The sequence below is a fragment of the Sinohyriopsis cumingii genome, chromosome 10 (assembly GCF_028554795.1).
Source record: "Sinohyriopsis cumingii isolate HCF-2022 chromosome 10, ASM2855479v2, whole genome shotgun sequence".
NCBI classification, from domain to species: Eukaryota; Metazoa; Mollusca; class Bivalvia; order Unionida; family Unionidae; genus Sinohyriopsis; species Sinohyriopsis cumingii.
The window spans coordinates 86,303,692-86,331,366 of NC_142970.1; the positions used below are offsets into that span (position 1 = coordinate 86,303,692).

The 27,675-nt window shown below is 33.0% G+C and overlaps 1 protein-coding gene across 4 annotated transcripts in view; it reads right to left on the reverse strand.

The window, feature by feature from the left end:
* The window catches only part of LOC149790519 (uncharacterized), a 45,310-nt gene extending 19,465 nt beyond the window's left edge, over positions 1-25,845 (reverse strand). For all 4 annotated transcript variants that reach the window (XM_089971403.1, XM_089971404.1, XM_089971402.1 and 1 more), the window contains exons 1-12: positions 25,746-25,845; positions 25,117-25,170; positions 23,953-24,045; positions 19,363-19,413; positions 18,074-18,154; positions 14,588-14,668; positions 10,408-10,665; positions 7,239-7,292; positions 6,691-6,777; positions 4,227-4,289; positions 2,899-2,946; positions 1,476-1,595 (exon numbers count right to left, since the gene is read on the reverse strand). In XM_089971403.1, coding sequence (XP_089827529.1) covers positions 1,476-1,595; positions 2,899-2,946; positions 4,227-4,289; positions 6,691-6,777; positions 7,239-7,292; positions 10,408-10,665; positions 14,588-14,668; positions 18,074-18,154; positions 19,363-19,413; positions 23,953-24,045; positions 25,117-25,170; positions 25,746-25,770 — 1,015 coding nt within the window. In that variant the 5' untranslated portion in view covers positions 25,771-25,845. The remainder of the gene's footprint in view (positions 1-1,475; positions 1,596-2,898; positions 2,947-4,226; positions 4,290-6,690; positions 6,778-7,238; positions 7,293-10,407; positions 10,666-14,587; positions 14,669-18,073; positions 18,155-19,362; positions 19,414-23,952; positions 24,046-25,116; positions 25,171-25,745) is intronic.
* Between the last annotated feature and the right edge of the window lie 1,830 nt (positions 25,846-27,675).

Here is a 27,675-nt window from a genome sequence, read left to right on the forward strand (position 1 = left end):
TTCTAACTCCTCGAGCTCTTCTGTTCATGCTAGTCTTTTCCCTTGTTTAATTGGTTTCTGAACTTTCTCTTTGCATCTTTTTATCATAATTAAGATTTCTATTATATACCATGGGGACGTTCGTATTTTATCCATAAAGCACGTTTTTTTTCCTTCTCATTTCCTTATTCAGTTCAGCCACATCAATGTTTTTTCCAGTATTGTCTCATGTGTGGCTGGAATGTTCTCTTCGGGAGATTTATACTTGCATACAACAGTCGCAACAGCATCAAAGACGTATTTTACATCTGCAATGTCGTAAACAGATAGTTTAACAGAGTTGTACATTGATTTCTATTTTGTACTTCACCAGCTGTTGCGATGAAACTTTTCCCTAGCTGACTGTAGATGGAGAGTACGAGAAGGTCGACTTCTGGATTTCGTTGGAAAGTATGAACTGTGTTCTTACTGGTAACTGATGACAAATATTTAGATGAAGATTATCATTCATCTTTCCACTACTGAGTAAATCTGTCTTTGAAGAGAGTACAAACATATGATCAATAAAGGATGAGTATTGGCCATAAGATGAGCAAAATGTATATCCAGGGTATTACCACTAACATAGATTAGATGCCTTGTATTAGGAAAGGAATGCAACATATAGTCTTTCTCATTCTTGCATTTCAGACCCACTTCTTTCGGTTGCCCTTCACTGAAGTTACCACAAATATGCACGGGGTATTTCTGGCTATAAGCATAACAGCGACATACACCGGCAGCGATTTTCGCGAGAGAATTGCAGTTCCTACAAATTACGAGTTACGAGAGGAGTTTTCTTACCCAATGAGACGATTGAATTCTGCTATCCGGTCTCTCACATGCAGCAAATTCACGATGGAGGTTTTGTAAAAATAGTAGTCTCTTTTGTATGCAAACAATCTTTACATTATGGAGTATAAAAGATTGGATGTATGTGTGTATGTATGTATGTATGTATATATGTATGTATGTATGTATGTATGTATGTATGTATGTATGTATGTAGGTAGGTAGGTAGGTAGGTAGGTAAGTAGGTAGATAGGTAGGTAGGCATGTATGTATATATGGATGTATGTATGGATGAATTGATGTTTGTGTATGTACGTATGTGTGCATGTATATAGCTATGTATTTAGGTTATCATGTAGGTTTGTCTTGGAAACTATACACACGGTAACAACACTCGTCTTTCTTACTAAAATACAAATGAATGAATGTATATGTATGTATGTATGTATGTATGTATGTATGTATGTATGTGGGTAGGTAGCTATACATGCATATATGTATATAAGGATGGATGTATGGATGAAATGATGTTTGTGTATGTACGTATGTATGCATGTATATAGTTAAGTATTTAGGTGATCATGTAGGTTTGTCTCTTGTAATTTAAATCGCAGCCGCTGTTTAAAGCCGATATGAATGTAGAAATCCTGTGCTGACTATTTTACCTGTTGTATGCCTTGAAAGTGTAGGATGCAAATTTTGAGTTGTTGTGATTTGGATCGTAGTCGTAGGCATTGTTTTATGTGTTGAAGGACTGGTTGAATGTGTCACAACTCTTTCAGGACCTTGAAATAGAAACGAAATGAAACCATGTGATGGAATATCTTCATTAGTATTTACTTTTCTGCAAGAAACTAATATTTAGTAGCAGTGTAATCTTCCTTGGTGTCCAGAGGAAAATAGGAATAGAGAACTTATGTCTAGGAACAATTTCACTTAGAATCCCACGTGGAAGCATACACAACCATTTGTGCTGAGGGTTAAAATGCTTAAAATGGCTTTCATGCAAACACACTAGCATTTATGCACACACACACACACACACACACACACACACACACACACATATATATATATTGCAAGACAGATCTGAGAAAAGAGCAGGGGACATATCAGCCAAGTCTAAGCTCACAACTCCCTCGACGTTGTCAGGATATGCTTAAACAGCTTGACATGATCACACGTCTCACTTAGCTCCTCAGAATGAAAATGTATTTAAATGGAACTGTGATTGGCAGTGTTCATTAGATTTCGTTCTCTTCAGAGGCCTTTCAGGTACATAGTGGATTACAGCTGTGTTTCAGCTGCTACTCCTTTTGCGATCTGTTTCTCCCTCCTGCTGAAACACGCCTTTTGCTCATCAAATAAAGGAATCTACCTTCACGTAAGATCAGATTGAAAAGCATTCAACCACTTGAACTTCAGAGCTACAGCATACTTGCCAAATGTATCATTAGTGACATGCTGTTGTTGATGGTGCGGCAATCAAACTTCATTGGTCCATCGTTTGTTTCGAAATATGTATTTATCTGGTTGAAAACTCTTTTAAGCGTTCGTTTTCTTTCCAGCTGGGTATTTATGCTGCACCTCATTAACGATTCTACTGTGCCTAGAGCTGTGTAGCATTGAAAACGTTCTTTTAATGGCGATAGTGCTTTTTGCAGTATCGAAATTATACGAAAAATAAAAATATGACTTTTTCTTTTTTGATCCTAGATACAACAGACACTAAGTCTTCAGAGAAAATGTTCTCAGGCTTTATTCTTTAGTATGATTCTCGTGGTGATGCTAAAACGTCATGCCTTATATTAGCAACTTTGTTATTCGTCTTATATAAGTAAAGCTTTAAAACGCGTGGGTAAACAAAGCAGCTTTTAATTTATTGACAAATGCAAGATGATCATCATAAATATCATCATCACGCTTGAACTTTACACACAACGTTTTTAAATACTAAAATAAACCGAACTACATACAACGAGACAAAATGTATGAGATTGTATGCTAAAGGGCTGCAAGAAATGTCAGGAAATCAAAATCGTACAAATGGCTAATATTATATAAAGAGAGAGATATATTTGACCTTACCTGGATGGCAGGTATAATTTACTTGAAAGTGATTATATCCGTATGTATCTGTGAAAGAATCAAACAATTATTGTTTTGTTGACTGCAAAAATCAATGAACACAGCATAACTTAACGGACGAATATCATATTTCAGACAAGCAGGGAAGTAATGCTGTGTACTGCAGATTGGTTTTGTTCAGATCCAAAGCCCTCTTTATGTTACCTACTTGTACAATTTTTCCTTTGATTGTAAAACCATGGAGATTGTAGGTACTTGAACGTAAATTAATAGGATGTCGTTACTGACCTTATACATCGGAAGACACGCGGAATATTAACAAACACGTTCAAAGCAAACGATCTAATTGCATAAATATAAACAGGTCCCTTTACCTTAATCTTTACAAAATCAGGTTGAAAACAGAACACGATCGAAACAACAAAATGCATTCTATATATATACGACTAGTACAATGAGGTGTGAAAAGACTAGCATAGCATAAAGTTCGAGCCAGTAGAATTCACGTGATCATTAAATGATTTTTGTTTCTGCAGTAGTGGTCCCACTATCTATCACTTTGGTCTCTTGTTGAAGGTCCAGGATTTTTTGCACACACACACACACACACACACACACACACACACACACACATATATATATATATATATATATATATATATATATATATATATATATATATATATATATATATATATATATAAATTATCTAGAAATTATCCAGAACTATGATCTGGAAACCATTGTCAGCCCATGGGTAGAGGAATTTCATAGCAGGTAATACTTATCTAGTTTCCAGTGTATGCGTTCATTTATTGATGAGTCATTAGTCATTAGGTATTGTATACATTTGTCCGAAAAATCGGGCACAAATGATGTAGAACACTCATTTAAGGATAAGAGGCAATATGTAGCAAAAGAAACGGCTATTTTTCCCGTTTCTGCTACACAGTTTTTCCTACAGTCATGAAAATGATACAAATCATCACAACGACGATATCAATCAAAATTACCACCTGTATCCAGCGACAATGTAAACGAAAAACAATGCAAACCATAAGCAGAGAGAATATGTATGTATGTATGTATGTATGTATGTAATGTATGTATGTATGTATATATGTATGTATGTATGTAATATTTTATGCATGTATGTATGTATGTATGTATGTATCTATGTATGTATGTATGTATGTATGTATGTATGTATGTGTGTATGTATGTATGTATGTATGTATGTATGTATGTATGTATGTGTGTGTGTATGTGTTTGTATGGATGGATGGATGGATGGATGGATGTGAGTCTAGTTATACTGGATTACTTACATGCCAAGTCTTGTATTAGTAGTTTACGGCAATTAGATTGGACGACCAAGAGCTTTGTCCAGACTGAAATATTAAAGAAAGATACATAAAGCAGCGTCTTTTAAATTTACTCGTTTTAAAACATGATCACCTCAGTTGTATTAAAATGATAAGATGTTTTATAAAATGTTTTGCAATGAAAATAATCATATGAGAATCTACTACTGCATACTCTATAATGCGTATGGTTTCTTTGTCTCCATAATGAACTCATCCATTGTTATGAGGTCGTACGTGGGTAATACGTCCGAGTGGTTTTAAAAATAAAATGTTTGAATAAAGCAAATATAATTATCCATGGCAAAATGGCAAATTGAATGTACCGTAAATGTTTTCACAAGGAAAATGGACTCTGTCTAATTATATGACCACGGTAATATCTCGAATCTAATATTTCAGGAACAAGAAGCTATAAAGATACTCTCACCGCAAGGGTCACATTTTGTTCTGGTAAGACCACGAACCGGTCACAATTTAAAATTTCGAATTTGATGTAAGTTTATTATGACAGAACAATTGTTTTCGATTTCCATTGAATCTATGTTAAATTTCGTTACGTGATAAGTGAGCGGAACTAAAATGTTATAATATAGTCCATGTGCAAGACACTTTGGGAGCTAATGGTTACGTGGAAAACGGACGCAGCTCACAGTTCCTAAACATTACAGCGTTGATAACGATGCTTAATTTATCATAAATAGCTTATCAAATATAACCTACAAGTCAGATTTATTAAGAATTTTAATAATTGTGAGAGTGTAATGAGAGAGAGAGAGTTCTGATATCCGACGAGCTGAATTAGATATTAACATTTACCGACGATCAGTAAGGTCACGGGTCGAATATTTAAGCTACTGAAATAGGTATTCCTCGCAACGAGCTGACACAAGTTGCGTTTTCATTGTTGGTGCTTAATGAAAAGTTCATTGTAATACAGCTTCCACTTCTCTGGTACATAAATAATATGTTTTAGATTTAAATCAACAATTTGTGTCAGATTTATACAAAGAATATCTGTAATATTCAAATAACGAATTTTGTGTTAGATTTAAATCAAGAATGTTTGTAAGATTCAGCAAAAGAATTTCTGAAAGATGTAAATAAAAAGAAAATGCGTAAGATTTAAATAAAGAATAATTGCAAGATTTAAATGAAGAATTTGTGTAATATTTACAGAAATCATTCTGTAAGATTTAAATGAAGAATTTGTGCAAGAATTTCAATTTAAAGTTGGTACAAAATTCTTGTTTTAAATCTGACACAAACATTGCATTTAAACTGTATATAAAGAATTTGTGTGAGATTTAAATACAAAATTTGTGTAATATTTAAACAAAGAATTTGTGTAAGATTTAAATAAAGAATTTGTGTAATATTTAAAAAAGAATTTATGTAATATTTAAATAAAGAATCTATGTCATATTTAAATAGAGAATCTGTGTCAGATTTAATATTAAGCATATTAGTTTTATAACCATCTTAATAAGCGGAATTTGTTGATCGAAACGTTGAGGAATCAAATCAGTTTTGACCTTTGAGCAAACCAGAACTTTAGTGATTTGTAGATTTCTCTAGGAAATCAAGGTGAATAAGGTTTAGAAACCCACAAAGCAGAAACATTAGATTTCGCTATTTCATTTGTTGAAAGATGTTTACCTTTTTCTATAAAGAAATAAAGAAGTCATTCTTTATTGATAGTAATCACACGTTTATTGCTTTATTCACCTTTTACAGAGATTCATAATAGCGACCTATGCAGACACAATGTATCACTAATTGCCTGGATATCATATCATTGCACACACCGGTCAACCCTGTGTTAGGTAAGTGTAGGTATATACAAATGCAGAAAGATGATAATTATATATTGAAATATATTAAAACAGAAAAATTCAACTTTTACGACGAAACGCACACGCTCTTGTTCTTACTTCTTCTCTATTACATCGACATTGTTAATTATGGGCACACACACTAAATTAAAGGGGAGGCTACTAATGTGTAGTGATATGAATCGTTTCGTTGACCAAAGATTTGGTTATGTTTATTGCATCTGACTGCAGCATGTATGCCATTGGTTGACCAGCTGCATGGTCATTACTGATAATGGTAACTATTTTAGGTAGACTAGTTGCCGAGCACAAGTAAAGTGAGAGTAATTAATAATTAATAAAGAATATTTATGCTTCAGAGTAATGCAATTAAGGGGGTATTTTATGTTTGAACTTCAGGGTATTATAAGCTGTACAAAACACTGTAAGTTTAGATATTATGCAATATCGCACAGCGATGTTTACTCAGTTCAGATTATTTGCTGTCTACCTACGTATCTATTAATCTACCTATCTATCTTTCTCTATCTCTTTATATATATATATATATATATATATATATATATATATATATATATATATATATTACTTACCATATTGATGACTCAAACTGGGAGCATAATGAATTATTTCACTGGGATAATTTGGGTCCATATGTACATAGAACAGTTCATATAATTCTGAAAAATAAATAATGAACATTTCGGAAATGGACAGGTGAATCTGTTAAGGCCTGGTCCAGAATTCTATCAAATAACAAATATTTCGTGTAAATTGTACATTGCAGAACACAAATCGAAAGCCATAAAATTAAGAACTAATTCATTGGCAAGGCTAATAATACAGTGAAAAAACGAATATGAAAACTTGTTTTTCATTAAATTGCGTTAAACGACTAAGTACTATTCAGAAGATGCTAACTAATACTTACAGACATAGCAATACTAAGAGAGAAATATATGTTAACAAACGATCAAATATATATATATATATATATATATATATATATATATATATATATATATATATATATATATATATATATAATTAAACAACACATTATTTTAGAAACTACAACAACTTTAGTTTTGCATACTAAAGTAGATCCAAGATAGTAGAATATTTTAAAATATATAATTACCTTTAAATGTTAAATCTTTACTCAGACAAAAGTTGTTGCTGGTTGTTACCAAATCTGTAACATAAATGATATCCGCATAATTTCTTCAGCATGTACGTTGGACTATGTTAGTAAATGTTTTACGTAACTAAACACATTACAAACCCAAAAACAGGTTTATATACTTTATTTCTTTGGGAAACACATGCTTAGAATATGTAGATACATCATTTTATCAATAAATAACTCCCTTTCTCATAAATATACGCAATAACTAATGACCAAAGTGCTAAGAGTTATGTTAGCTTGATAGTACAGTGAATGCAGTAATATATGATGATGACAATAATAATGATTATAATAGTAATAATAATGAGGACTTTGCATTGCGCATAATCTGTATACGCTCTAAGCGCTTTACAACATTATACAACACCTATAAATAAAAACATATAATGATATGATTACAAAAAACAAACACCATGAAATTAGAAAACAAAAAACATGCTGAACATTTTTAAGGTTGGAAACATTATTAGGTCCTTAAGTTAGTTCTTGCAGTCGAAACAAGTGAGTTTTAAGATCACCCTTGAATAGGATCACTGTGTCTTTGTGTCTAAGTTCAATGGGCAATTCATTCTACGTTGCTGGGCCCTGGTATGCAAAATAATGTTGTCCATATGACTTTGTTTTCATAGTGGTAATAATGAGTATACGGTTGTCAGTAGAGGATCGTAAGTATCTTGCTGGTGGGTACACATGGGTTAGATCGGATACTTATGTTGGACTTAAGTCCGTCAGGGAAACGTAGCACAGAGAAGACATTGTGCATTTGTTTCCGGATCGAATGGATAGCCAGTGTAGGGTACAGAACAGCGAGGATGTATGCTCTGTTCGTGGTACTCTAAGTATGATCCAAAACAGCTGTGTTTTGAGCCTTTTGGAGTGTCTGGAGTAGATATTGAGATGAACCAGGCAGAACCGAATTACAATAGTCACGTCTTGCAAGTACTAATGAACACACAAGTGTTATAGTGGCATCAACTGAAAGATATTTGCGAATGGTGCTGATGCGTCTCATCGCAAGATATGCAGCCTTGCATATGTTCATGACATGTTGGTGCAATGTGAGAGTACTATCCAGTGTAACACCTAGGTTTCGTACTGAATGTGTGAATGTAATGTTGGTGTTGCTGATATTTATTGTTTGAGGTAAGGGATGTGAATGAGAAAGTTTCTGAGTTGTAATCAGAATGGCCTCAGTGTTATCATCATTTATCTGCAGCTTGTTACATGTCATCCGTGATTTGCCATCAAAAATGCATCTTTCTACACTTCGTATGGTAGCATGAACTTCACTTGGGTGGCTACATTTGTATATTTGGATGTCATCAGCGTACCATTGGTGAGACACTGGATGATAATATATGACATCTGAGAGCGGCTGAGTGATATATATGAAGGGAACAGGTCCAAGAACACACTCCAGTGGAACATCACAACATAGATTAACTGGGCTGCATTGTAATCAAGTGTTCATCATATATCACATTAAGCAATGCTTCGGAAATTGTTACTAACAACACACAATTTTGAGTGAGTTTACATCAAACTACATTGCATGTCTGCAAACCAATACATACATATATATATGCATGTCTCTCTCTCTCTCTCACACATATACACACACACACACACACACAAACATACACACACACATATAAGAATATTTAGTATGTATATATAGTAAATAGCAGGCTTAAGGTTCTCAACCAATACTATATTTTGTCAGCCAAGGATTTGTATAATCGCACATGTCCTTCGGGGACACGTATCCCGAGTAGCATCCTGATTATTAAACGCATGCTTAGATGGAAATGTGAGGCGACGTTATGAACGTAATTCATATGGCGCTGGAATGAAAATGTATTTTTGTGAACAGCCATTAGTTCATTATTGGAATGATTCAAGCAATATACAGGCTCATCATACCACTGGCCTGGCTTGGCCAGGTACTCTCTCTCTCTCTCTCTCTCTCTCTCTCACACATACACACACACACAAACATACACACACACATTTTTCTAAGACAGTGATTTAACTCTAGGGACATCTTAATTTGGTTATAGTATTGTTGTTGTAGCTATTATAGGGCCTAACCCTCATTTTCAGCACAAGGTAGGCTATACATGACGGCCATTATTAATGGTGGAGGAATAACCCGGAAAAACCCGGATAAAAACATCGACCAAAGAGAGGCTACCGGCAAGCTCTCTCACATACCAACACTGGCCGAGCCCGAGAGACGCCCCAACGCAGACATACGTGAAATGGCAGTGATCCGTAACGGTGAGCGCTTTAGATCACTCGGCCATTATTGGCCCCTCTCTTCTTACATTGATGAATAGTACTTCATATTTCAAGTATTTTTCTGGTAACTCAATATTTTCGTCCTCCAGCCGTATGTCAACCAGTGTTTTGGCTAGTCTTAAATTTTGGAAAGCTCCTTTTATACGTACTGCCCTCATCAGTAATGAAATAAATGTTGGTATCTAGATTATAATATAACTTTGTGTTTGTGATGGTCATTATATGTTCATGTTTGAGAGAAGAAAAAAAAAACACATTGTGTTTTGAAAACGGTGGAATTGGGAATATATTTATTTTCTACGCTGAATGGATATCGAGTTCTAAATAGGCATTAATCATTGCTGTTTGTATTGCTAACATAAAATAAAATAATTGGTTATATTAGTTATCTTGGGTTTAAATTCCGCTGTCTGAACCTGCCAGCAGTTAAGTTTAAACTGGATTTCTGGATACATTTGCTGACGATTTGCATTTGTAAATGCAAGCGTAAGAAACCAGTGTGTCATATGTGAGGTTTAGCTAGTATAAATTATGATTGGTTGAATAAGTGGAAATTGCTACTCAACCATGTAAACTGATGCGAAATATGAAAACAAGTAATGGTCAGTGTCGTTGTGTACACAATTAGCCTTATCTACCTTAACTCTCCCAGGAATGATCCAGTGGGTGCTAAACGTCATATGTCAATCACTGTATCAGGCTGATTCAGATTGATTATGGTCACTCAGATCAACATATCTAATGTTCCTATGAACGTAACGCACTTAGAATTAACGAACATCGAGCGATATTATCCATATATTTGCTGCAAACTTCTTACCAGAAACTAAACGTCTTCCACCAGAATGGCGAGGTGGCGGCGCTATGGTTGCCGACTCCACTGTTGTTGTTGAGGGATGCGTTGTTTTGGTTGTTGTGCTTAACACGGTCGGGGGATGCGTTGCTGTTGTTGTAATCAATTTAGTTAGTGTGCTTGAGACAGTTGACGGATGAGTTGATGATACCGGAGAACTTTTGATTGTTGTGCTTGACACAGTCGTAGGATGAGTTGATGGATGACTTGTCACTGTCGTCTGATCTTTAAGTAGGACATGCAATTAAGGCATATAATCAACATTCAGTGTATAAAGGAGAAAATAAATGAATCGCATTTAATAATTTAGCATCGTTTATTATTATATTGGGTTAATGTCCTATCGTAAGACAATCTACTCATGTTAATGCTAGGATAAATGCAACCAATGATAAATATTCAAATTAGGGAAGAATAACTTATGTTTGTCTCTGTTCTTGTGCTATTACTTTATTTACTGTAGTTGCTAAAAATAAACACTTGCAACATACTAAAACACTTGATCATGGTGGAGATGGCTAAAGTGTTTACAATCAGATAATTATAATATTAAAATCGGTTAATTATTGATTTTGTATCACTAGGTTTACGCACACATTCTAAATTTTAATTATGATTTTGGAAATGCTTTTGTTTGGTAATTAAGACCAATCGTAAATAAAGGCTTTGATACAAGGAATGCATTATTAATTTCGTACTTTTACTAACAGAGAAAAGAGTTCTTACTTAATGTATGTTTAGCATTGAAATAGATCAAATTGTTATAGTTCCTCAAACGTTTTCTGGATTGAAGCATACTTTCCACATTTAGGGAACCAAACTTGTATCGATGAATTGTCACCGCCAGTCTCCTATTTTCGCCCTATATGTAGTATGCCTGGATAAACTTTGTCAATGTCAATATTCATCTTTTCGTATGTTAGAAACATCGCGGGTACTTACAAATATGTTTGTTGCATTAGTAAACTTTTGTATGATTCAACATCAATACGTAATAATATGTAATAAATCATATTACCACATTTGCTATATGTGGTTCCCTTAGAAGTTTTATTTGTACAGGTTATTCAGTGATTAGGTTATTCTCACTGTCATTAACAAACTAAATTGCAAACATTGTTGGTTATTAAGGTGCAGTTTGTTGTGACATTAATTCAAAATTCACACAAAGAATATCAAACGGAAAGATAATTTGTTTTGCAGATGTAGTTTAACTTGAATATAAATACTTTATTGTTTTTTGTGCATATCCTTTGATATTCATGAAACATCTTCCAATGTAATTTTAATTATTAAAATATCATATATATAATTATTTAGTGAATATATATGAGAAAGCATTATTTCATAACTATTTTGTCTTTATGAGTTGAAGTGTTATGTATGTTTAATTTACATTGCATAATTCACATTTCTCTATAAATGAGGGTAGGTAAACAGCATATTGCATAATTAATCTGTGTTTATGATTTTAGTTTAAATTTTAAGATAATTTTTTCTCTTAGGCAAACATGTGGATCTAAATTTAGGGCATTTATTTTTCCCGTAGAGATTCCGGGTCTACATGACATTGGGCATGTTCTGTAATATAATATGAGTACACAAATTGACCGTATTTAGAACGCAGAAAGTTCTGGAAAGTTTGACACTCATCTTGGTCTCCTATTGTTTCGCAAGTATTTTACATTATAGTTGTCTACATCGGAATCATTTATTCGTGACAACATTTGGCGTGGAGTCAGTATATTATTTCAGTATAGGGTATTTGTTTATTTGAACTATTGGAAGGACTTACAAAGTGCTAATTGATGTTTTCCGGATTAAGTAAATGATTTGCGATTATTGGTAATTTTGTGTGATATATAAAGAATGGTTGCACTTCAAACTATTCAAGACAACTGGCACATTAGCAAATTAAAAAAAAAAAAAACTACAGCTTTTGACTTGTGATAGAGTTTTGTTTACTATTTGGCCTGTAATTCACAATACTGGATTTGTTTACATTAGCACCTTTTATTCTAGGGACAACCATTGTTTTAAATTTTCGAAACTGCTTTTCGCTCTCTTCTGTGACTTAGAATTAGACCATAGAGCTGTAACAAAAACGCTATACAACAAGACTAAACATGATATTATTGAGTCCGAGGAATACAATTTCACGTTTCAAACAATTAGAAACAGGTAAAATGTATATAAAGCATAGACAAAATTTTAAAGTAAATATCCTAACTTGATCTGAAATTACTGGATACAAATCTGATATGGCTTGGAAGAATGACTCGGTGCCAGAAATATACATATATATATATATATATATATATATATATATATATATATATATATATATATATATATATATATATATATATATATATATATTCAGCAACATGACTTAAATCGAAATATGCTATAGTCTGACCTTTCCCGTTCCTAAAGATAAGCGGTCTCATTAACCATCTGTTTACGTTGATCACACAGTGATAAAGGCAAACAAACTTTAACCTTTGGTAATCTTAGAGATGATGTGATGTATTATATCTATAATGCAAATAATACCATCATACATGTTAGACAAATTTTGATTCGTACTCTACGATGATTCGAACCCAGGTCTGGGGGTAAACGGCACCCATCATCTAACCTACAAACACGAGTCCATATTACCTCATGAAAAAACATGCATGATCAAAAACCGATGTTACTCATCGGTGTTATATACATTCGTGTGTAACAGAATCAGAATATATATATATATATATATATATATATATATATAGAGAGAGAGAGAGAGAGAGAGAGAGAGAGAGAGAGAGAGAGGGAGAGAGAGAGATAGAAAATTGTGAATATAGACCAGACATAATAGTAAGCATAATTATTATAATAATAATATTAACAATAATAATAATAATAATAATAATAATAATAATAATAATATGCCAACGAGCAGTGCAAAACCAGTATCTAACTAGCTTGAGTGCTTTCCACTTTGAATGAATCTTTTTCCAAGCACATATAAAACAAGAAAAAATTATGGAAACTGTTTGAAGTTACACAACTTTAAATACAATAAAGGACTGTATGTTACTTACATACATCAATATATACCCAACTATGTTAAGTCAGTCCTTCCAATTTACTTCCCGTGTCATCAGATCAACTTTTTTTCTTTCATTAGCCTCTTAACTGCGACCGAATATAGAGTTCAATCTTTGCTAGCCGTGGGTTATTGACTCTTCATTCAGTAATACATGGGTAGAGTGTCGTAGTAAGTCATGGCAGTACTACTTTTCAGTGATCATTCTTTTAATATATAAAAAGAGCAGATGCTTTGAAACCAGTTTATTTCTTTTTTCTCTCTAAAATTACGCTTATGTATTGTCATATCATCTATTGGTGTTACTTTCTACGAATTTCGATTTTTCAACAGCAAAATCGTTTCCATTTTTTTCAATGGATAAGATCTGACCCTTACTATTAATAACAGCTTGTGAAATATATTGTCGAGGCGAAATCTAATACCGTCCACATATGTGCTTCTAAGGGGTGCTATATGTCTTCTACGGTAAAAGTGGTGAGTGCTGGAGTGCCTGAAAGTCTGTGCAATTACATTGGTTCAATACCGTATGAACGATTTCAATCTGGTCTAGAACGTTTTGATCAGATATCACACAAGTGGGTGAGTGGGGTTTTGTCGTTATTATTAGGGTATAAGGTGTTGCTATAGACAAAACTGACCTTGAAACAGGGAATCAAATGTTGTCCGCAAAATTTAACAATTTGTAATATACTCCAGAGCAGTATCTGGTGATCTTTTACATATATCATATTGAACAAAATATGGTCAATACATAAAGTTCGAGTTCTATCTATCTATCTACCTACCTACCTACCTACCTACCTACCTACCTATCTATCTATCTATCTATCTACCTACCTACCTATCTACCTATCTATCTATCTATCTATATATACACAGACACATAATCACACACACACACACACACACACACACACACACACACACACATATATATATATATATATATATATATATATATATATATATATATATATATATATATATATGCGCAGGTACAAAATATGATTAATATACTTTGCACAACTGATTTCATACATTAATACTCACTGTATGATGTGTTTTGATATGGAAGATGAAACCATGCTTCTGTGCAATTGCAGTCATTAGGCGGTGGGATTTCGAAAACGACTGAAAGTATTGTATGCTCATTTTAAAATATGAATGTGAGTCTATTTGAATTGTCAAAAGAGTATAGCCTGGTGAATGTTATTCTGAAATATATTTCCTATATTAAATGAGATGGAATAAACTAAAGTCTCATATACAGACATACACACACTGACAGCTGAACCAATTTTCATTGAAAAAAAGTTTATGATTTATAAGCCTTTTCTTGCCTTTACCAAATGTATATTATTCACATGACTCTTCATGTGTACACAGCAGAAAAGTAATTTCGACTGAACTACATAAATTACATTAATTTAATGACAATGGTTTACAAAATATGAACCGTACATCATTGCCATCTATGGCTTGAAAACATGAGCATTGGTGTGTGAAGACACTAGTGAATGATCACTCATGTGCAATTCTAGAAGTTGTTTCAAATATTGTTTTGCCATAGTTTCGACTTTATTATTTTCTGTTGATTTAATATACTTATCGATTTGTAATTGCAACGATGTAACCTAGTACAACATATCGGCTAAACCTATTTGAAATTTATACTTTACGCTGCGATCATTTGAAGTCATATGATTAAGATACATGTTGTTAAAATCAAGGATGATCTTACGACTCATAATGTTTGCCACATTGACATGATTTGATACCACTTGTACTAATGACTACACAAACTATTAAAACGGGATAAAGTAAGGTATAGAAATACTGAAAACATATATTCTTACGAAATGGATGCATACTTTCAAGTAATAATTTCATTTGAGCATGACAAAGAAGCAAACGAAGGATTGTCAGTATTGGAAATGTGACTGTTTTGGTGACACTGTTTATGTTTTTGTAGTATGTGCACATACGGAAACAATTTTCTGGTTCCGGAAAAAGAATACACGGTAAAGCATTGTTGCCTTTTCTTAGTTCAATAAACTCATTCCCTAACAAATATTTAACTTCTTTCTTCAAAGGTTCCCGCTTCAGAAGATTGCTCATGTTTTACGCTTTTAGAATCTACAGTTTCATCATCATGAGAGATTTTGCTTGTTTGAGTTGTAACATCTGGGAATAAGAACTCATTTTCACTTATTAGATACTTTAACTCATTCATTTCATCTGGATGTACATGTTAATGTTTGTTGTCTAGATTTTCAATATTTCAGAAAGGTAATGACTGTTTAAATCAAACGTATTATAGTTTGGTTGTCCGTAAACTTTAAATCGCCATTTTGTGGGACAAGAATATCTACGTTTATTGAATTATTTACAATGCTCTCTCAATCAGCATTCTCATGCACAATACGTATGCTACTGGTGGCGGAGTTATTTCTGTTTCCGGCTAATATGAGTTTCGATAAAATTTAAATCAATTTTTTTCAATTTTTAAGAGACCTTAATATCTAATTATTAGCAAGAAAATATTCTTTCCATTGTATTCTTGACTTATAAGTAACATTAATAATTAAAATTACTTTTTCTCTATTCTGTTGTTTATAGTTTAACTTAAAGCAATGACAAATAACCTGCCCCCATATTCTTGCAACAAGTGCACTTAGGAGGAGATAAGGACGTCTGATCAGTCTTATCAAACACTGGTTTACGATCAGCTTTACCGAGTTGAAATTTGTAAGTACTTGATTGTGATTTATTTGGCTTCCTACTAACCATTTGTTGAGAGGAATACGTATTTGCAAAAGAAACTTTGTGAGTTAAGGAATATCTCGTCAGCTTCATGAGCAACGCTTTCTAAAATAATTATATTGTCTTCGTCAAGATAAATTTTGACGTCACTATGGGCTCAGTTTTTGCACTTTTCGACTAATATGAGTTGTCTTTGTTTGTCAAAATCGGTATCAATGTCTTTAGGTGAATACCAGCAAGCAAAGTGATGTTCTTGTTTTGTAGCAAACTCGACATTGGATTCGCTCTTTTCCATTTTACAATTCCAAAATCACTGTCGATATGCCCAATGTACCAGATCATAAGCCTTCAAGACACATTCATTAATCAGTTCATGCTTCTACTGACAGTGAAGTATATACATCATTAGCTTTGTCAATAGGTAGGCTCTGTAAAAAATAAAGCCGAGTGCTCTCTTGACCATTTTGAATTCTCTGCTATTTGTTCAACATGAAAAAATGATTGATCTACTTCATTTTCCCGAAAAGGTAAAACTGACTTGTTATGACAAGATCGACTATTAAATTACGACAAAACTACGTATATTTGACTGAACTCGCGCAACCAAATGGAATCCACATACTTCTTCTTGAAACAACTTCCATATCCCATCAGTCATTGAGATAATACACATTACCCCCATTATAAGTCTTATTATTACAATTAGTATTACTAATTGTTAGAAGGTACGTAAATATATATTTATAAATCATACATAATTTGTGATTTCAAGAGAGTCAAATTACGCACACACTTTATACCAAAACATATTCTATACAGACCTTGAAAGAAACAACAAAAAACATTAATTAAATCATGTGCCAAAAGTTACAGAAAATACACATAGACATAACAATATCCACGCGCTGTTATTTTGACACTTAGACCTCTATTGAATGTCATTGAGAATATATATTTTTTGTGTGCTAATACTTAACTATGCAGATACAATGTAAAACGTCTATACGGATTGCATATAAAATACAGGCAAGTAAACAAAGTCAAGATCGATATAAAAATGAATATTAGAGGGCTTACTATTATGTAAAATGTACATCAATTAAAGGCAAAGGTAGTTCATCCAATCTCATTAGTGCCAAAACAATTATAGAAGGATTATATCTCCTTTATAATGCAGCGTATTCAATTGTTGTCATATAAATTAAATTTTGCTCCATAGAGTGTGTTGAGCTCATTTAATATTGTCAAGAGATTGTCGTTATATAAATTGTAAATTTCATCTCTAAAGGACATTATAATTTGTTATTCTAATAGGTTAAACTTATGAAAAAAGACATACACGACAATAATTGTGCAATGTCACATATTAAACTAAAATATTTGTTTAGCTTATCTTGTTTCATGAGATTGACACTATCTGTATTAGACTCAGTTTGCAACATATTAGGTTAGATGCACATACATGAGACACATATGATCGAATGTTATCACGGTAGAAGATATATAACTCAACCTGACTTCATTGTCCCAATATCACAATCAGACCTACAATGGAACACAAATAAACACAAACTAATATACATATCGCATACATTAAAATACCCAGTTGCAGATGTAAACGGGAAGAAATGATCTGAATTGTTAAAAATGGAACATCTATTTACGTTACAGCTATGAACCTGTTAATAATTTTCTCGTGCTGCAAAATGGAACGAATGGAATATAAGTCGAGTAGAGATGATTATAAATTAACGAAATGTCATCAATACTTACATGACAATGTCTTAATAATGCTGTCAACACAATCGTATGTACTATTCTGCTTGCTTAATAACTCGTTCAGTGGTTCCCAAACTACAAAATATAACAACATATTTTGAATCAACTACTGCTATATCCATACCCTTTAGGAAAGATATTGGGAAACGTAATTAATACCTCTAGATGTCATTGTTCAACCACTATGAACTGCTCAACATCTTAGAAGAATATGTCAGAACATGTACATGTATTTTTACTTGTATTATGATTTTTTTCTTCATATTTGTCATTTTTTGCACTTCATGCATAATTGCTGAACAATTCATTAGTAGACTCTGACAACCTGTTTCACATACTCTTGTGCTGAAAGGAGAAAGTCATTATTTAGATCAGCTTCCTTCTCTGTGCTATATATATGTCATGGTTAAACTAAGGTCACGGTTTAAAGCATGATATTCAGCGAAAGATTGAAAAATTTAACACAAAATGTTTATTTAAGTACCATATAGCTATCGATTGCAGCCGTCAATGGAAATATACAAATCATAATGCATTTATTTACTATGCAAAGAGGGAGAATGTATCGTGTTCATAATGTTATGGATTTAATCAATAGCATTACTTAAATTGTATCTCATGTGCAAATAAGTCATGCAAAGGAAAACACAACATATTAGAATACATTTATGATTGTCTACTTTAGTATTTGACATGTATATCCTTTGAATAAAATACCGTTTTACTCTGCTATTTGAAATTCCTACGGAACAAAAAGACAAAGATGACGGCATTCTTCTTTCTTGATATTAGTATAAGGTGATTTCTCTTTTATAAAACCCCAATCCGAACGCCTGCTTCCGGTATTTTGAGAGACACTTGCAAATTGTCAGCTTGCGCCAGTCATGACAATGTGCAAAATGTTATACTTTGTTTGCTCGATTAAAATAGCAGACACGGAAAACATTTGAACAATAGCTAAATTTGGGAAGCTAGCTGACGGAAAGTACATTTCGGAGTATGAGCCGACTTAAGGAGTAATGTCCTAGAAAAAACCCATGCATCATTTTAGTAAACAACGTTAGGAAAAGTCGTTGAGTAAGTGAGGGAGTGAGAATATTATATTTAGCTCTGCATTATTATATTACTTTATATTCTAGGGAAATACAACTTTAGTCAGAGCAGTTTTCTGAAATGCACTTAAACCAACGGAAACAAAATAATCTGTGTCTAGTATACAAATTAGCGAAAGTATGAAAAAAAGAATTTTCTTTTGATGAAAATGTCAATAGGTGGTCACATACTGTCAACGGATCTATTTAAACAAGGATCCACTTCCGTCAGATGAAATAACTCTGAAAAGGTAAAATGTATCATTCTTGAATACTCAATTCTTTTTTTTTCTTCTTTCTTTGTTCTTACGACTATGTGGTAATAAATTAATCAGCATAAGTTAACACAAATCAAATCTTAAACATAGCAAACAATGTAATCATCAAAGTGATTATAATAATACAATTACACCGGAATAGGTATAATAAATGCACAAACCTGTATACTAAATAAAGAAATATAACTCCTATACACGAGACAATTCATTTGCGATTATATTTTATTTTCCCTTGGTAATCCCATTATCGATATTGCATTTTAGCAATATCAAACATCATCTAATCAACCTATGATTTTTAATTTATATGATTGGTGACAAAAGTTAATTGCTAGTGATCACCGAATACAACAGAGAATGTGCAAAATTAATATACACTTCAAAGTGATGGAAAGAAACAATTAAAGACAAATACTCATTCTCCATATTACAATAATTCCTCTGGTGCTTGTTGAATATATCAGCGAAATAACACACTGAATGATCCACGCAATGTTTATCTTCCTGAAAAATAAGCCACCAACCCTACATCGCATGCATCAAATTATATTTTAATGGCTAACTAGAATCTGGAGCAGAAACGAACTGGTGTGCTATCAAACATGGCCTTTAATGTATTGAGCGCCTGCTGCCATTTGTCAGACCATCTATACTAGATGTTACCATAAGCCCTGGATTGTAGAAGGATAATTTTTCATACCAAATGACATCACTTAGGATTTATATAATTTGTCTGGACCAGCAAAGCCTACAATTATTTTGGTATATCAGTAAGATATATATGACAGAATCATTTTAACGGACCAAACTTGATAACATATTTTCGTTGCAAACATATGTCAAATCCAGTAACCAGTTCTGGGTTAGCAAGGTAATACATTTCGGTGACACTGTTCACTTTTATGTAGTTTGTGCACATATCATAATAATTTTCTGGTTTCGGCACATGTATAAATAGCAAACTCCAGTTAATTTTACTTGGCACAATAAAGTCATTCTCCAAAATCTTTTTTCAGTTCTTTTTTCAAGTAATCCTGTTTGAATGGATTGTTCCTGTAAGGGTATTGTTTTACAGTTTTAGAACTTACAATGTAAGTATCATGGTGGATTTAGTTTGTTCCAGTTGATACATCTGGCAAGACGTGCACATCTTTGCACATAAGTTGCTATAACTCATTTGTTTCATCTGGCTGTATATGCTAAAGTTTATTGTCCATCTTCTTTAATATTTAAGAATTATGAAGACTGGTTCAATAAAAGTCATTATATTCCTGTTGTATGTCATCATTTCAAAAGTCACGTTGTTTGACAGGAACACCTAACTGTAACTGAATGAGTAACATAGCTATCTCGATCAACTTACTCATTTAACATAAGAATATGACATAAGTGGTTATATTTCTGACTCTCATGAGTGTTTATGATATCATTTAAATCACAAACTTTCTTTTCAGATGTATATAGAACATAATATAAGGGATGAAGAGATTATAGATAAGAGAGCTAGAACATTATTACCAGGTTGAGAAGTTGTTGTCTATGCAATGCTGACATACCTTAATTACATTTATGATTGGGTAGACTGAATATATCTTGACAGTTCACAAACTCTTGATAGTTTGTATTTAAAGTCAGAGACTTAGTCAAGTAAATTTATCTCCAATTTTCCTGTTTACATAATATTTTTTCTTTCAGCAACATCAATGGTCCACGTAAAGTTATGTCATAAAGCAAGTTGAGAAGGATTTAATCGAAGCGACATTTGAACTGACACCTTAATACAAAACAAATATAAATGAATACCTTCGTTCCAAACGTTTCTGGTATCGTAGCAATTTGAACTTATCATATTGAAAATCTAACGAAATATTTATAACGCAGCCCGGATTTCATGGTTGTAGGACTTGAACTGTTGTATATCTAATTCAAACATAACTTGTTGGAATATTCCTTACATGAAATTAGAACCTTGATTAGAGTGGACGGGCTCAGGAAGGCCAAAACTTTTAAATAGCACTATACAGAATTTAACTTTATTTTTGTCTTAATATAACGCAAAGATGACTTTCTTCTTGAAACTTTGTTGACGTAAACATTATGGTAAAATTACAGGTTGCCTGGCTTGGCATTACGCAAAGGACCTACACAGTCTGCCATTATACTACTAAATGGTTCGTCAGATGCAGGAGCTGGTTGAAAGGTATAGGAGCTTTAGGTATATATTGGTTAAATTTTCATATCATTTTACAGGTGTGATAAAGTATGTATTAGTTAACTGCATCATTCTTAATATTCCACCAAAATCAATGATGCAAGACCTTGTGGGAAGTTGTATTGATTCCCAGATGACCAGCCAAAGGAGTGTAATGTGCTCAACGTGGAAGTATCTGTTTATATGATTTTAGTACCACAATTTGATACTGACCACACGCCATTAGCAGATATTTCATACTGTATCAATTTTCCCATCAGGACACAACTTAGGAATAGCAATTTTGTACATCGGCGGTATCAACATCGCTCCTAGCCCTCTCAAACAAACAAAACATATCCGGATCTTTTTCCCCGTACTACGACACATGCTTGTCGTTTATCACCCTTACTAGACATAAGAAAATAATAGTCAAAAGAGGATCACAATGATCGATACATTTTGATTGACTAGTAACAGGTACAACAGTAAGTTCATTAAGAGCTCATCATTACATCAACTGATCAACTTCATTTTCAAGAGCTCTTTCGCCATAGCTCTAATAACTGAACAAGCGTGGTATAAATTTTGTATTTCAAATATTTTTGATTTTTTGTTTTAACAAAGATGCCTTGGTCCCTGAAATATAATATTGTCTCTCACGTTGGAGCAGTTTGTATTTTTACAAGGACTTTAGCCATTCAGGGCAAACATTCTTTTTTATTTGGCGTCCTGAAAGCTTGTCTTTATTGATTATGTACATTCAGATGATTAGGGACAAAACAAATGAACGCACATAAATTAATCTAAATTTCAAACCAATTTTAATTTCTCCGAAATTCGTATCACGGGCTACCCTCCTATTATATGTTAGGACTCTTAACCTTAACAAATAATTAAATCGACAAAGATATAAATGAAAATATGAGAGGAAATTATATTATTAAGTGAATCCAAACTAATCCTGATCAAGGTCTATGAGAGTCCTAAATGTATGTAAATTTTCTTTCAAATTTCAGTACCGGAAATATACCGGTTTCCAAAAACAGTGACGCTATCAAGATGACACTGCCCAGAATTCCTTCAAGTAATGTATAACAGTACCAGCATAATACTGTATTCCCAATTATGAACAAGTGTTATTTCCGCTAAACAGTCAAATCAATTTATTTCGCTCGAATAATATCTATATGTAGAAAACAAAACATGTTTGCAGACTTACAACAGGAGTGAAAGAAAGGTCAATCACTCCAACATCGGACTGAAACTGATTGCTATGTTCTCTCTTTATATATTTCGCAATAGATCTCACGTAACGGTTCACACTTATAATTTACGTCATACGTGCCTATTCAGGTGACCTAGCCCAGCCAATGGGAAATTACTGAATTCTTCTAGAAACCTCGAGAACCCATCAGCCAACGAGATGTTAAGCCATGGGTGATATTAAGTCTTATTATTATTATTTTGAATTGTCAACACATACATAGGCATATATTTATAGATCCATATGATACGTTCTTAACATATTCAGGTAACGTATGCATAATGACTAACGGTATTCGTTATATTTTACAGCCAGGATTACAATTTATAAAATTATATAAAATCTTTCACATCGAGTTACATAAAATATAAACCTGCTGATGAAAAGGGAATAGACAGATAATTAAATACAAGGACAATTAATGGCAAAACACACACGCCCATATTTCGTACCTTGAGCTGCTATAACAATACACTGTTACAAGAATATCGATGCATTGACTTTATTAGACATGTAAAGGACCGGGCCTTATAACACAATCAGACAATAATAAATTAAATATCCGAATTATCTGTGTTGCAGTGTACTTTTTGTTTCTAATTGATATACTTGACAGTAACAACATTCATAGAGAAAGATGCATAACATTTTTTTAACACCATTGGTATTGATTATTAATTCCAAGTCACTAACCTATTTCAGTTATGTAACATTTATCACCTCACGAGCAATATCAAGTTTGATTCTACAGTATACAATGCACACAATACATACAACATACATACTTTACGGAGAAAGTAACACAGCTTTACCTTATATATTACGAAAGCTAGTAGTATTCTTAGTTTTTGAGGTGATGTATACGAAATCGCGTTTGTTATATTTCAGAATGTATGAAGATAGTTGTGGTATATAATGGTATATGATTGTCTCATGCGAGTGCAGATATCTACTCGTGATGTTTTATTTTTATTTCTATTACTTGACTGTTGGAATGACTGACAAACAAGGTAACGAACAAAACATAAATAAAAAAGTTGATTTACCTTGATAATGCCCATAGCTGACGCAGTTCATATCCGGCGCAATATTGCGCGTTATTGTTGATTTCTTCGCTTTTACGCCAATAATAGTATGAGCTTAATAATAATAATAATAATAATAATAATAATAATAATAATAATAATAATCTATAACAGAACAATATTGGTAATAATGAAATTAACAATAACAAATGTACTAATGATATTAGTCAAACTAGTATTAACCATTGTCAATATAACCATTACAATCTTTTTATTAATTGTGAGGCTGATATTGGTGAGGAAAGGAATGCGTAGTATAATTATAGCAGTTATGTTTCTGTCATTTTATTCTGAGACCGCACGTTTTAAATTCAGGGCAAATTGCTGTTTGTTTTAGTTTAAACTAGACGTTAGAAACAAATACAAAACAGTATTTCCTCTGAGAGGTAACCTTTTCAAAGTTAAATAGATATACGTTTGATGATTAGATTTCCCGCGTTCGGCGCAGATTTATCTGCGATAGCGCCAATACTCTCGTGGCCGATACAATAAGAAAGAGGTGAAAAGTTTAGAACCTGCATTTTCTGTTTACTTGCTTAACCATATAACAGTTATGTAGTATTATTAAGGACTTTATTGTACAAATCATGTTCGCTGATTTATTCAAATGCATTGTACAAACACAATTATTTCCAGCAATTTCCCAAGTGTGCATAATTCGTGGTAGGATTACTTTCGAATTTTGATGCTGATGTTTCATGTCAGCAGACACATTTTAAGTTAATCATATGTATATACAAACAGTTATAATGTAGGCCATTATTATTGATTCTCGTTGATTTATGTTCATATTTTACTTTGCTTAGTTTCACATTTTGTTTCGCTTTATGGTGCAAAGGTCTGTTTTAGAGTAGATAATATAGCCTATATTGGTATGGTTACATTACACAATGTAACTATATTTTCACCAGCAGCATCCGAATTTGCACCTCTCTTGTTTTCTTGTATTTAATAAAAGAGAAGACATCTTACATATCTTTGGTGTAATGCATATTGCATTTTGATAGCTTCCTTATGTATACTTGAGTCTCGAGAAAATATATACTGATTTATCTCATATATGAAGCATGTGACTACTTTGTGTATTACACATATTGGATGACTAGCAAAACGTATCATGCTTACCGAATGAGAGATGCAGGTTTCCAACATAAATCAATTGTATTAGTACAGAGGCTACTGAAATGGAATGGTACAAATAAATTATCACAGCCTACAGTCATCCTTGCAAATTACGTTTGAACGTGTCACCTAGTTTTATAATTTCTGTTTCATTTGAGCCGATAGGTATATGTAAGTACTAATACTCAACATATATAGTAAAACTTTGCAAATACCATTTAGGTTACTTAATGTTGCCCTAGATAACTGTGATGAACATTATGGTAATTCTAGAACAACGGACCATTTCGGATAATTATGATTATAATGAATTCCTAACTTACATATCGATACGTAATTCAATTTATACACAAATCCACATGTTTTCGTTTTTATATGCTTTTCAATTGTATCAAAAGAACTGACTCTATAGTTTAACACTTGAAGGTTAGTGACTGGTTTATGAGGTATAACTGCAATCAAATACTTAAATACAACAAGACAAAATTAAAGCGTTCTGTGCGAAGCAAGTTGAAGGCTAAGAACTGGAGTGATTATGCTTGCTTTCCTTTTGTCCACTTCGATCTTCAAAAGATCTACACCATCACATAGAGACGAATTTATGCACGCTACGTTGTATAAATAATACTTACAAATAACGGCATTAGCTGAATCCATGTTTCTTGATTTAGCTAGAAGACGATATATACAAAGGTCACGTTTGTACTTGGAGTGGTAACAGAGATTGCCTGGGGCCTGTGTAGGTGAATTTATATAACAGTATGTAGGGTGTGATAACGGTTTCACGTGACTAAAATTCAAATCACGAGCAAAAGCACGTATGTGAGGGAATGACCATTGACACGTTCTTATATCGTGACTAAATATAGAACGAAACAGGCAGTGGCTCTGACGATCTATTTGAAACTTCCTTTTAGGTTGGCTTATAAACAATACTTCTCCTACTTTGAGCCTTCTAGCTCTTGACATATGTTGCTCATGTAAAACGTCATTTAGTTCTAGATTATAGGAGCGTTCTTTTAGTGTCGGATACCACATAAATTGGTGATTTAGGCTAAAACCGTATGGATTTACTTAGTAATGGCTTACAAAAAGCAGTCTTATTTAATCAAAAGTAGAAAATCATTTATTAAAATAATTCCAATTTCAATAACATCAACTCTATAATAAAATGTATATATTTTGGGAAATACCAGTACAATCAGTTAATTCCTAAGGTTGGGTATATACGTCATGACATCCTTCACGTGAAATTATAACTTATTTAAAGGCATTCTAGTGCAGAGTGTCTGTAACTTTATGAATTATAAAGGTCATGAACATAATTACATGTGTCAACCTATAAGATGCAATCATTCACAAAAACAAAGAGTTTGTGAAGATTCAATTAGATAATTGATAAATAAACGAGAAAAAATGTTTTGTGGGGGCTCGCTTTAATTGAAACGTGTAGGTCACTAACTGTTACGGTCATCCCACGCGACCACAAAAACGGACATGTCATCTTCGTCTAGTGGGCGGGTTATAAGTCACATGGTTGTAATTTAAATATCTACTATAGACAATGGCGGAAGCACGCGAGTATCAATAACGTAAAGGTCACTAGCGTTTGTAGCTTTCTGAGATGAAACGTCGAAAAGCTGTCAGAGACACCGAACGGGAAATATCAAGGATTCGTCTTGGGGGACAGTGTATTCAATGAAGAACATTAATGGAAGAGTTAGGACTGGCACCATACACTGAAATGGCGAAATTGTTGTTGGACAAGAAGGCCATTGTCTACGTATAAAATATTCTAAAATTGTCAGCATATTGTTCCTATGTTTGAAACACACACTGTTTGTTATTACTATCTTTGCTCAAGGACTTGATTTGTTATGTAAGATTCCCAAAATTTATGTGATCGGCTGATGTATATTTTACTCCGTGATGGCATTGTGTGCATTATGCATGTTGGGGTGAAATATTTTAATAATTTATATAACAGCGTGCTTATAAACGTCATTTTAAAAACCTGTTCATTAAACTTCCTTTGTGAGAGAACTTTAAATTACGTTAGGGAACTTGGATACATATACAAGTGTTATTAATATGTATACCCTCTGTCTACCTCACACACACACACACACACACACACACACACATTGGGTTAATGTGACAAACACAACACCTGCATAAAAGCTTAAAATTTGTATCATGTAAACGTTTAGAACAAACTATACATGTTTAATTTTAAACTATTCATAGCGTTTTCTGTATCTGAATGAATAGCTGATCCAGTACAAATGTAGACCTATTCTTACAGTAGGCTGAATGCTAAGATGTTATAGTACATCTCTCAACTACTAGTACATTTATTATAAAGCACTGTAATGACACCGTTTACAAAGGATCTCTAGTCATGATAGTCCTACAATGTATGACATAGCACATGATGGTTTTATTTTAATGCCCACAACATAAATATCAGCGTCAAGGTCTTACATCTAGAAATATAGTCATAATAGGAAAGGATGTTGTAGTGCTACCAAATTATGTGAGTAGCAGGTTGTTATATTATCA